A 12,750-nucleotide genomic window follows, 5' to 3' on the forward strand; every position below is an offset into this window, starting at 1 on the left:
AGACAGACCGACACACACATGAAGCTTGGAAAACACAATGTCAAAACAGGCACTGTATAAACGCTTCCTAACACACACAGGAACGGCGTTATGTGGCATGATGGCGCAGCACGTTGCATAGAGATGCATGGATGAAACTGTGGCAAAGAAAGGAAGCCTTCATCCGCTCTGCTCCTTCTCATCATTCCCCCGTTTCCTCCTCTTCCTCATGGAGAGGAGAGAAGAGCAAGGGAGCGGAGAGAGAGAGAGAGAGAGAGGGATGAGGGATTTCGCTCAGACTAGGAGGGGGGGACTTACTGATTGTGAGTTTCATCAGCACCATCATCATCATCATCATCCTCATCATCCCCCAAGTGTGCCACATGGCCCCTGGGAGAGGAGGGGGAGATAGCATGGGAGGGAGAGGAGAGGGGAGGGGAGACAGGATAGGAAGGAAGAAGAGAAGTAAAGATGGAGAGTGAGAGGAGAGGTATTGATGTAGGGAGTGAAGAATGGAGGAGAGGGGAAACGGGGAGAGGAGGTGAAGAAAGGCAGGAAGGGAGCGAGGGAAGTGAGATAGGATAGCAGGGAGTGACGGATGGAGCAGGTAAGAGAGAGACAAAGGAGTGAAGCAGGAGGAAGGAGGAGAGGTGGGAGGTGAAGAGGACGGATGAAAACACATTGTGGTGGTGATGAAACGAAGGACGGAGGGATACCGTAGGTATTCAGGAGGATAAAGGAGTAAGGATGCGGGGGTCAAGGAGGGATGAGGGTGTAGGAGTTGATGAGTGGGAGGCCAGGAAGGAAGAACGTAGGTTGGGAGTGAAGATGGGGATAGACAGAGAGTAGTAGAAAGGTAAGAAAAATAATATGTAAAGGAGAGATGGAGGGGGAGGAGAGTGGTGGTGACACCAGAGGGAGGGAGGGGGGGGGGGGGGGGAGAGCTCAGTGATGCTTGGTCCACAAACTAACACTAAAGCCCCTGTTGGTCTAGCATTCTAGCAGATCTGAGGACACTCGACAGGTCTAAACCAAAACAAACCATAAAGTGGCCTGATCTGTGATTTTGGCCTTCTCCAGTCCTCACAGACCTAACTACAGTATGTGCAGGCTGGAGCCAGACTAGGGTTCCTCGTATCACAGGAACCTTCCATTCCGTAAGCACGCTTCTCATGTATCCTCATTCTTTAATTTGTTCAAAATGTATTTTAAACACTCCACTTCACTGATATGGTTTAATCTAACTGGCAAGGGAACAGTGAAGCCACAGTCAAATGCTGGTGGTACCACATGATGAGGGATATACTGCAGTACTGGGTGTACTGCTGGCAGTCTATTTGACAATAAAAACATTCCTGTGATTAGATACATCTTCTGGCTAAATTGCATTGTGATTTGTGGACAGTGGAAGCCCACCCACCTGGACAGTGGACAAGATTAATCAAAACAGGTAATGTTTTCCCCTCTATTGTCAAACTGCAGTGTAATTATACAAAACCAACTTTAACATGTTGATAGACTAAGAGCAACCATGATACAGATCTGTGAATGATTAGTGTTTGAGGGCACATGGAAGGTAATACAATATGCTCATGGAATGGAACAGCTCCCAAGATCTTTTCCTAGGTGTCAGAAACAGCAGAAACCCTTACCTCTGCCCACCAATGGAGGGAGACACAAAGTGTCTAATGGTCTATGTGTGTGTGAATCTCATTTGTTATAACTGGATTATCACATAACTAATTAGTAATTATATTAAAAGAGGAATACCACACCTTTTCAACATTGTACTATGTCATTACTATACCTTAGTGTGTGGGGGGGAAAGTACACTATGTAATAAGTGACCTAACTAGAGAAATATTAATATAAATAATATAATAGTGTATAAAAATAGCTGAGTAGCTGTTATCCACTTAACTTAGTTAACTCTGCTGGATCACTACATGAGCCATAGCAATAAAACCAAATATATATACCGTAACTTAAAAATATTACGTCAAAACACAAACTATGTACACATGATTTAACCTATGGGGAGGGGGCAAGCGATTTCACTACAATGCTGCTGAAAATAAAGACAATGCAGCTTTGGCAAAGAAATTGAGCGCACGTGAATGCATGGGACTGTCTGTGTGTGTGTGTGTGTGTGTGTGTGTGTGTGTGTGTGTGTGTGTGTGTAAAAGCCATGCTTTGCAGGGCGCTCCAATGAAGCACAGCGTTCTCCAGTGAAAAATGAAAGCGTCAACCAGTGTCACAAAGACAAAAAAACCCAAACCAAACGGGAGAATCCAAACTCTGGTATCAATCAATGTGGTAGTGGACAGCCAGTATAGCTCGTTAGTCTTGTGTGAATTGGCTGAATTAGTCCCGCCGTTAACTGTGATTGGCTGATGATGGGTGGGTGGGGTTAAAGCGGCAGCATATCAGCACACCCGTGGGGATCAGGAAGTGGGCGGAGCTTGACTTACCTCTGCTGCAGCTCCTCCTCCACAGATTTGAGAAGACTCCTGTTGCGACGGACGGACGGACAGACAAGCCGAGCAGAGGAGAGGTGAATGGAAGGGGAGAAAAGTGAGAAAGGAAGCGCGTCGGGCCATTTTTAAATATATGCTTCGCAAATCAAATCCTTCACATGTAATTCACGTTGTGATGTGATCACACACACAGAAATTCTGCGTTGAAAAAGAAACACACACACACACACACACCATAATTCCCATCAGCCCTCGACAGAATGTACTGTAGGACATATTCCCACTACTGCCCTGACCGCAACTGCATCCTTCAGTCTACTCGGCTGCATTTAATTCCATTTATTCCACACATATCTTCCATGAATACACACATTCACACAAGTGCATACACTTACCAGAGCATCTCTGCACGGTAGAGTTTTGCTCTAAATAAATTATTATCTCTTCACATGCACACACTCAAGCGTAAATAAACACAAAGTCAATATCCCACTTGAGGTGAATGTCTCTCAAATCACAGTGAAGAGAGACACAAAGAAACAAGATATAAGTGAGAATAAAAACAGAGTTACAGAAAGCAGGATGGAGAGAGCAAGGGATGCATGAGAGTAAACAACAGAAGGAGTGATGTCGACTTACTTATTTCCTCCCAGCAGACTTGGGGAGTCGGGACCGTATTCCAACCGTAGATCCTACAAACAACAACAATACACTTTGAGTTACTGTTGTGACAAACCATTTCATCACTGGTTCATTGCAAGGTGCTATGTGCCCGTAAACTAAAAAGTGCAATTGAAATGTTAAATTCCAAATGTTTTCTTTCCGTCTAAACAGTACAATGGTAACATTTCCACTACTACTGACGTATAAAGTCAGAGGCTCTGGTAACATATCTTTGGTTGCTGGGTAAGATCATAAGAGGGGTATTTAAACAAATCTTGCACATAGCATCTTTTGGTCAAATAAAAATTATAAATATATATATATATATATATATATATATATATTTAAATGCAGCATAAATACAATGCAATTTATCAAATTACCAAATTTGTACACATACAGTACACATACATGAATAAAAATACACGTGTGCATTGCCAAGCACACATGCAAATACACACAAAGACTCACACACATGCAATATAGACAAAAGACCTCGTCGGTTTTGTTAACTATAATGTTATAGGACATACAGCAGAGCACATAGCGGCATTCTGTGGAGAGAAACATGAGGGAAGAGTTCAGTATTAAAAGAAAAATTAATAAGCATCCAGGCAAGATGGCTGACGTTTGTCTGAGCGTCTGTGTGTGCGCGCGACACGAATGTGTCTCTGTATGGACGACTGCACGTATGAATGAATACGTGAGATAGAGAAAGTGGGAGGGAGGGAGGAAGGTGTGTGTGAATGATACTGTTTTTTTTGTTTGTGTGTGTGTGTGTGTGTGTGGTGTGTGCGCACGTGCGCAGAGTGAGTTGCTGGATGATTCAGCAGAACCCTGTTCTCTCCAATCCTTCCATTTTCGAGAGCTTTTTCACAGCCCTTCTATCCTTCACTTTACTCCTTTTCCGTGTTTCAGCATGTAGGCCCAAAGCAACCACATTAAACAACCTGACCCGAGACCGAAGATCACATCGTTCGCCATGACAACGCCAGTCAGTTAGGCGGCAATCATGGCTGACATGAAACCCCCCAAAAAAGCTAAACAATAATGACTAACAAACTTTAATAAAAAGGAAAATAAACACAATAACAGACAAACGACAACCATTTGTGAGCAAGACTGTTGGCCATCAACCAGACAACATTCACCACTATGAAAACAAAAGGAAAGAAGCTGGAAACACAGAGAGAACAGACATGGGGGCCGTTAGGTGAATGTTAGATGGATAAAGACGGACAGAGAGACCTAGGGAGAGAGGGTGACGCAGATGATATACACTACAGTACCGAAAGAAAACAATTCAACAGTGATGAGATAATGAAAGAATGCTATTGACAGAGAGAAGATGGCCATAGTGTGAGTGAATATGAGATGCAGAAAAGCATATATATATATAGAGAGATATAGACAGAGTAGTACCAGGTTAGGTCTTGCAGTATAGTAGAGTTCCTCAACACAGTCCAGATAAGGCTCAGAGTCACACTGCTAAGCAAGACACAGGAGAGACCTCATATTAATTTATTAACCTGAAGACATGGATGGCAGGATGGAGGGAGGGAGGGAGGGAGGGAGAGATATATAGATAGCAGAGAGAGGGGGATATATTGATGGTTGGGTAATGATTGGAGGAAGGAAAGATTGACAGATAGGGGGGATAGCTGGATGGAGGGGGCATCAAGGATGGGCAGAAGGAAGGACGGAAAGACGAGAGGAATGGAGAGGGATTACATAGAGTAAAATAAATGAAAATAAAGGGGATGAAGGGATAAGCAGCTGAGAGGAAGAGGGGAGATTGGATAGATGGGTAGAGGGGATGAATAAGGTGAATGGATAAATAATTTGCAAACAATTTTCATGAATAACATTAAGGGAATGTGTTTTTTTAAGAGCAGATTCTTCCAGCTATCCTGAGGATATATTGTAGAAGTGATGATGAAGCAAGTTAAAGGGGGGAAAATCAATATATAATATAACTGAGTGTGAGAACACTGTGACCATGCACTGAACATGAACCCTTCCATTCAACCACATCTATTGGAGATCAACATGGGATCCCAGATCCAAATCAGAGTGGGAGAGAGTCAAGTTAACACTCAGACAAATGGACATTAGTGACAACTGACAATTAACCAATGAATTAGTTAAATTGTTCAAGAGGACATTAAGATCACCTTCCTTAGATTTTTAAGTAGGCCTACAGTACGTATTCTGTTATTTAGACAGGACAGTGTATTCTAAGTAGGCCTATGTATTATGTTATTTAGACAGGACAGTGTAAAGACACAGGAAAGTAATGAAGAAAAGACTAAAAAGGGGAAGGTAAGGGGTGGGAGTTGTTGGGTGGCATGCAACATAGCGTCTCCAGCAGGGATCAAAACCTGGGACGTTGTAATTATATGGTCATCCTAGGGCTGCACAATTAATTAAAATCTTTTTTTTCCCCTTTTTTTTTAGTTTCAAAATGATATAATTGTGGATGATGGCATTTAATTCAATCATCTTATTTTGAAAACTGTTGCCCCTTTCCTTCAAAATCTTACTTTATCAACTGTTGCCCCTTTCCTTCATCTCTTCACAATTACAATTAAAGTATCACACTAATACCCAGATCATTGTTAATCCATCTCTCTCATCCATCAGAACCACAGGACCGTTGCATACTATTTGACCAAAGATATGACACAGAGAGCCCCATTTTAACAGCGGAACTCTGCGTTATGGCGCATGGTCTTAACATGGGGTTAAGAATTGCTCCCGGGATGACACCCAATACTATCCAAGTGGCGGAGAGCTGAAGACCTACAGAATGCTTTTTTAGCGACAAAACCAATGGTTTCGCGTGTAAGCAGTGAAAGCATGCAAGCTTAAAATCTTCAGGAGCACCAAAGTCATATAATGATGTCAGGAGATGCAGGAGAAACAGAATCTCTCTCCTCACCGAAATGGAGATTTCCAAACGGCCGTTACTGCGATCAGAAACACTGTCGCCTAATGTCTCATATCCAAAAGACATCTGTGATATCTTGATACATCAACTGAATATTCACATGCTCATTCTAAGTTGGTTATTAATTTATATATTAAAGCAATGCTCTCCCTCTCTCTGTCCTCACAGTGGCTGTCTAAATACATCGAAGATATTAATTATTTTAGTCATAATCGTGCAGCCCTAGGAAATCCAATGAACTGGTTAGCTTCCGGTACGTGTCAGGATCCACTCCTTAATATAGAGACCCTTTGCATAGTCCGATTCCTTCTTTAACCACTTAAACCCTATAGTATATATACTTGGTTTACCGGAGTTTGCCTGGTTTGACATATTGTTAAGCTGTCTTTAAAACCTCATCGATATTTACCCATCATGTCACGTGTCGAGACGTCTATTCCCAGCTTCTGCCACATATTGAACATTAATATTCACAACTTCTGCCATACATCATATATAAATAATGATACAATTTTATCGTTAATGGCTTTTAAAAAAAAAACTCTCCATAGTCAATAAAATGGTACTACTTATACCTCAATAATTTAGTCAAGTCGGCTGTTTGGCTAATCATTGCATCATGGATCTTTTCAGCTACAACTTCCAAATCAAGAAGCACATTAAAGTGCATTAAAACAACATTGTCAAAGAACTTTTGACGAAAAACACCTGAGAGATAACTGATGAAGGTCGTGAGACCGAAACCTTGTGTTTCTCAGTAGCCGAATACACTACTGCTATATAAGTGAAGACAGTGTGCGGGACTGGTTGCCTGCTCCGATGCACCTGTCTGCAATGATATTTAATGTGCTGGATATTATCTCAATCAAGTTTGAGCCTCTCTGCAAGTTGATATTCAAGTAGTACTGAATGGAATCTAGTGGCTTCCTCAACAATCTACCAAAACTACGGTATGCTTTGGAAGATGGTCCGCGGTAAGCCCAGATGAGCCCAGCCCATCCTAGAGTTTTGCCTGATATTTTGACAGATATTTAGTCAAACTCAATTCTAATCAATTTGAAAAACGTAGATGTAAGTACCATCCGCACATCCGCTGCATAATTGCCGATACCAATGTTGTATATTTCAATATATTACAAAGATATTTCGTCCAGACAGATATCAGTCTACCATGAGACAAAGTCAATGTACTAAACATTAACATTTTTACAATTAAAATGAAAAACGGTATTGTAGCCTTCACCTGGATTCATGTAGTCAGTCATGAAGTGCCCCCCTGAAATCTATTATGTCATGTCAAGACAGACATTATTAGGTAAAAGGGAATTTGTCTGTTAAGTTCCCAAGAAGCCATCTCATTCCCGAGAAGCCTTCTTATGATCCCACCAAGGTGTATCGTGTGAATGGGTTTAAGTGTTCCAACACAGATTGATAAACGTCTTGTGCAGTGGGAATCACATGCGTGCACGACACACACACACAAACACACCTCTTCAAAATTAGATTATACACACTCCAAACTCTCAAATTAGATATAGTGCATTTGGGTAAACACACACACACACACAAAGACACATACTATCACATCTGATAATAGCTTACCGGTTCATGGTGAGGTTCTGTTTCTTTCCTCAATGGAGGATCAAACTTCACCTGACCGACTGTGTGTGAGAGAGAGAGAGAGAGAGAGAGAGAGAGAAGTGAAAGATGAAGACGAAGGAGGGGAATCAAATGGGTGATATGCTTATGCAAAGGAAAAGAAAACAGATAACCAGATCATTTGTAATTGTTTGACAGAAAGATCGTCAAAGAGAAATTGAAGTAAGCATATTTTTTTGTGGTGCAACCACTCCTATAGACAGCTATGTGTGTGGCTGGGTCCGTCCCTGGGTCCGTCCCTGGCTGTGTCCGAGCATTTGGTTGGTTTTCACCACCAAGTGTCACTGTTATGCAGCCTAACATATTAACACATATTAACTGTATATATGATGATTTCAGGTGTGACAGTACAGTACAGGGACCCCCAAACTGTAACTGTCATTTCTCAACCATTTCGGACGCGGGGCAGCTCGTCGGAACCGGGCTGGTCCCCTGGGCGCGTTCCTGGGGGTCTGCGGGGACGCGGGGGGTACTTAACAGGGGCGGGTGGAGGTTGCCGGTCCGCGTGCCACTGGTACGCGAGAGGGGAATTCCAAGTTTTGCGTCGTTTAAAAATCCATTTGAAAACACTGAGAAAAGAGAGAGGACAAACTAAACACCAGCCCTGATGGCCGTTGCGTGTAGAGCGCGACGCTCAATCACCCATTGGAATGCAAATGCTTGCCTTTCAGGCTGCCTTTATATCCTACTCGTGTCTTTGAAAACGGTTCTGATTGCGATTGTGGGTGGCGGGAGGTGGACGGACGACGGGGACCAAACGGCGGTGAAAAGTTGACTCGTCCGTTCACCGACACCGATTTATAAACGGCTTTGAGTCAGTGTTACTTCCATGTTGCGTAGCACTGTCCAATCTTTACCGTTCATGTTAGCCCTATATGTGCCCTCTCCCTACGCTCATTCTGTAGCTCCGAGATACAAAATGAGCGTAGGGAGAGGGCACATATGGGGATACCGTTCATGTATGCTCTGCGGGCAGCAGCAGCTGTAGGCTATTTTGTCACGATCGCGTTAATGAAGCCAAACGCTACACGGTACCGGTACAGGATTATTATTTCATGTCAAAATGAAAAGATGATGTTATCCAGGTAGGACTATATTAGCCATGGTTCCATCATGTTTCAGGGCTAGGACAATATAGAACACATAGGTCTATTATTATCATCACAGCAGCAGTTTGGCACATCATCAGAATACAATCTGCATTACCTTCCACGTGAACCTTCTCCTCCTCCAACAACTCGATAACGTTCTGTTAGTTTGTTACTTATTTTCTGAGCCATGCAAATAAACAACCAACAAACACTGACCGGAGAAGGAGAGGTTCATGTGCCCCACGCGTAAAGCTAAACCCGAAACAGGACAGTCATTGCGTCAGCACGGATGTAGCCTCGAAGACGTTTTATTTCCAGCACGGAGGTGAGGTGAGGGAGATATCGTTTGGGGATAAAGTTTGCGCGCTTCTATCTGTTACTTCTCTGACACAGCGCAGTTCAAACTTCAACACTGCGCACTGAGAGCCACATGTATGCTGCAGTTGGTTTTTAATTAAGGGCGCGTTCTGAATGCAATGCAAACTAATAGGCGAGTGCGCTCTGGTGCATATATGCAAAGGGAAAGAATGACTTCTGTCCGTGACAATAATCAATGCTACAGTTTGAATTATGTACACACGCACACAGAACAAAAAATATGATATGGGGAAAACCTTTTTTATTTTATTTTATTTTTTCAACTTCTCATAATCTGAATCGACTCGTGTTAATGAAGTCGATAAATCGATATACACACACACACACACACACACACACACACACACACACTTACAGTTGATCTCTGACAGCGTCTTTCCTTCTCTGGTACTTCTGCTGGTGGAACGAATGCGATGAGGAACAGAGACAGGAGACTGGCAGGAGAGAACAGGAACATACAAACCAAACGTTAGGGCAGCAGCAGTACGATCATGCATAAAACCCCACAAAAATGTTCACAGAATTATCATTGGATCATTGGTCGTTTTCAATGGGACAGTACAGTAAGAAGTGAACAACCTAGGAGTATTTCCTGTTTGTGCGATTTCGATGACACAGCGAAATGTACAGTATATGTTTTGGTTTTTTTTGTCGTCCACATTCAGTCACCAGGCAACTGAACCATGGCAACACAATGCAGCCAAGACACAATAACAACACCTCAATGTCCCTGGCAGAAACCTAGCAGGTCTGGCCGTGACGCCATGGGCCAAAACATTTCCCTAAAAGGGAAACCCTTAAAGCCAGGAAAACAGATAACTTTGAACGCAGTAAAATCAAATGAATGAAAAACAGTACCTATGTTATAATTAGGCATTCTCATAAAAAATATATATATATGATATACAATTTATTTTGGGAATCATTGTCTGAACTGATAAATCCATAGAGTAATAAAAGGATAGAGACCGAACCGGAGCATTAGCCCCCGCCCCCTCGCTATTCATTTCAATAGATGTTGCTCAGTGGCTTTTTGAAGCACCCGGAAGTACAATTATAACTCAATGGCTCGATCGAGTGGAAGTATTAGCTTAGCAGGGCTTACGCACGTGACGTCATGAACGTCCGTCCACCTCCATGAAAGTGCTGCAATTCCACATTTCGCCAGTAGGTAGTGGCAGCTTCAACGTTGGATAGCCTTACTGGGGGCTTGGATAAATCCAACCCGCCATGTTTTGTGATGCCAGGAGTGGAAGAAGTCCACTCTGGTAAACTCACCCAAGCTCCATATACACAAATATAAGGATAGTTTAAGACGTCCACAGACGTCTTATCAAATAAAACGGCCCAGTTGCTAGGCAACGCCTTGCTCAGCCCCGCCCAACCTGTTTCGTGCGCACACACCATTCACTTCCGTGTTTAAGTCCAGACTTAAAACCTTTTCTCTAAAGCCAAATTCCAATACCCCAAATCTTGGCCACTCGATCACTCCAGCATGGCGGTATTATGGCGAAATTGGTGACCTGACGAAATGTGCTACCATCTTGTGGACTTCACACAACTTACATGGAGGTTTTTAGTTTAAATACGTGGCAATGGTGGCATGAATTAATACCACTAGGTTGAACTCTTCTAATAAACAAACTGCAACAATTTACATTCGGACTCTGACGTTATGCGATTGTCTACACCAGGGGTTCTCAACCTTTTTGGCTGGGGACCCCTGGAAATGCTTTGGCCATGTCTCGCGGAAAAAAACACACACACACACACACACACACACACACACACAGGCATCAAACCATGCATGTAGGAGGACTGCATACAGGACACATTCATACCATAAAGTAAATGCTTAAAGCTTGTCAAATCCACACTATGAACAGGTCCGCTGCATGTGAAGGGACAGTACAGAGACACAAAATAATTGCAGAGGTCAAATTCACACATTGCTTTTCAAACGGCCTGGACAAAACAAACCAAAGCATCACTTCAAGCCTCAACCAAGTTCATCCTTCTCTTCCACAGGTCTGGGTTAGTCACTGTAATGAACCATGTTGTTGTACAAAGAGACCAATTTGGTTCCATTTCTACAATGTTCAATGTTTGTTCATTTTCCTCTAAGAGTTAAATTAACCGACAGGATTTTAAAGTGTAGAGAGTGCATCACCAACTGCAGAATGATTGTTGGCGTTCTCTGCACTCTGGGATGGGTCGCCACATCAAAACAGGAGGCAGCCATTTCATGACCCTTAACAGTAAAATACTGCAGTGATAATTTAACAGAGAGGCAGAAAATGAAAGCGTTCGAGTACCACCACTTAGGATTCTGATGTGCTCCTTCCTTGTTACAGAACTGAACTGGATAGTCTTGCTGGAGTCTCAGTACTCGATTATTTTGTCAGTGCAGGCAAGATGGCAGCCATGAAACTCCAATGGAAATGAGCACACATGGACAGTGCATGAGATGATGAGACTCAAGACATTCTCGAGTATTCATCACAACTGCCATGGGAATGTTAACGTAATGACTTCTTAGCCATTTAAACCCATTAGTTCTCAGAGTGCTGTGCACCACACCATGATTCCAACCAGAAAACAATTTATGGCTTAGATCTTCAGTGCAGCAGACAAATAACCACTGAACAATATTGATTTAATTTTCATTTTAATTAAATGATCTATCCATTCATGTTCTGTGGCTGACTGCCCTAGTCAATATTAGCTCATCCTGTCTGTGTGTAGGCTATTTAGAAACCAACCGTATGCAAATCAACAATGTCAGCACACTCGCAGACAGCGTTGAGCGTTGAGACTCGTCGCCGTCGACAAGAGCACCCTCCGAGTTGGCAGGCAGTGGTGGATGGAATAGGTTATCGCCCGTATTTCGTTAGTGGGCTAGCTAGTTACAGAATGGCTTGCAAGCAGGCGCACGTCACTTCCAACCATGATTTGCATACGACTGGCTTCGGAATAGCACACACACATCCTGTCCATATTAGAAGGTCATCACTGCAGACACTACAGGCCACACTGGTACCTTCCTACGTGCCGCAAAACGGGGCGCACGCCGAGCCCCGGGGCTTATGGGTAAGAAATGACCCCTGTACTTGAACTAAGGAGGAGAGGAGATTGTAGGAAGAGGAGGGGAAGAAGTAAAACAAATAAGAGGAAAGTGAATAAAGAGGAAGAGAAGAGATGGGGAACAGGAGGAAGTGGAGGGCGAGTGACTTAAAGAGGACGAGTATGAGGAGTAGGAGGAGGAGTGAGGGACAAGGAGAAAAGGCTGATGGTGTAAAAAAAAAAAAGAGAGAAGGTGAGATTGAGAGAAGGGAGAATCATTCAAAAGGTACAGGCAAGGAATGAGGAAAAGGAACAATGAAATAATAATTGTAAAAAAAACAGTAGCCTATATATACTGAAAAACAGTTATTTCCATCAACTAATTCTATTGGGCTTGAAGCATTCCATGATGCTGTTAAAGTATTACAATACTGTTATTTGTTACTGTGGCTACCCATAAGAAGAAGTCTTCTGCACACCTACAAAGGAC

At 42.9% G+C, this 12,750-nt stretch overlaps 1 protein-coding gene across 16 annotated transcripts in view; it reads right to left on the minus strand.

Annotated features, from left to right (window-relative positions):
• The window catches only part of LOC308327876 (mitogen-activated protein kinase kinase kinase kinase 3-like), a gene marked incomplete at its 3' end in the record, with an annotated part of 59,990 nt that overhangs the window by 20,963 nt on the left and 26,277 nt on the right, over positions 1–12,750 (minus strand). For 4 of the 16 annotated variants that reach the window (XM_080781473.1, XM_080781470.1, XM_080781477.1 and 1 more), the window contains exons 13-18: positions 9,553–9,631; positions 7,672–7,730; positions 4,542–4,607; positions 3,096–3,148; positions 2,451–2,489; positions 298–369 (exon numbers count right to left, since the gene is read on the minus strand). In XM_080781473.1, coding sequence (XP_080637599.1) covers positions 298–369; positions 2,451–2,489; positions 3,096–3,148; positions 4,542–4,607; positions 7,672–7,730; positions 9,553–9,631 — 368 coding nt within the window. The remainder of the gene's footprint in view (positions 1–297; positions 370–2,450; positions 2,490–3,095; positions 3,149–4,541; positions 4,608–7,671; positions 7,731–9,552; positions 9,632–12,750) is intronic. The other 12 variants (XM_080781471.1, XM_080781479.1, XM_080781475.1 and 9 more) reach the window with 9 other exon arrangements.

The sequence above is a fragment of the Protomyctophum bolini genome (assembly GCF_963924005.1).
Source record: "Protomyctophum bolini genome assembly, chromosome: 14".
Classification (NCBI taxonomy): Eukaryota; Metazoa; Chordata; class Actinopteri; order Myctophiformes; family Myctophidae; genus Protomyctophum; species Protomyctophum bolini.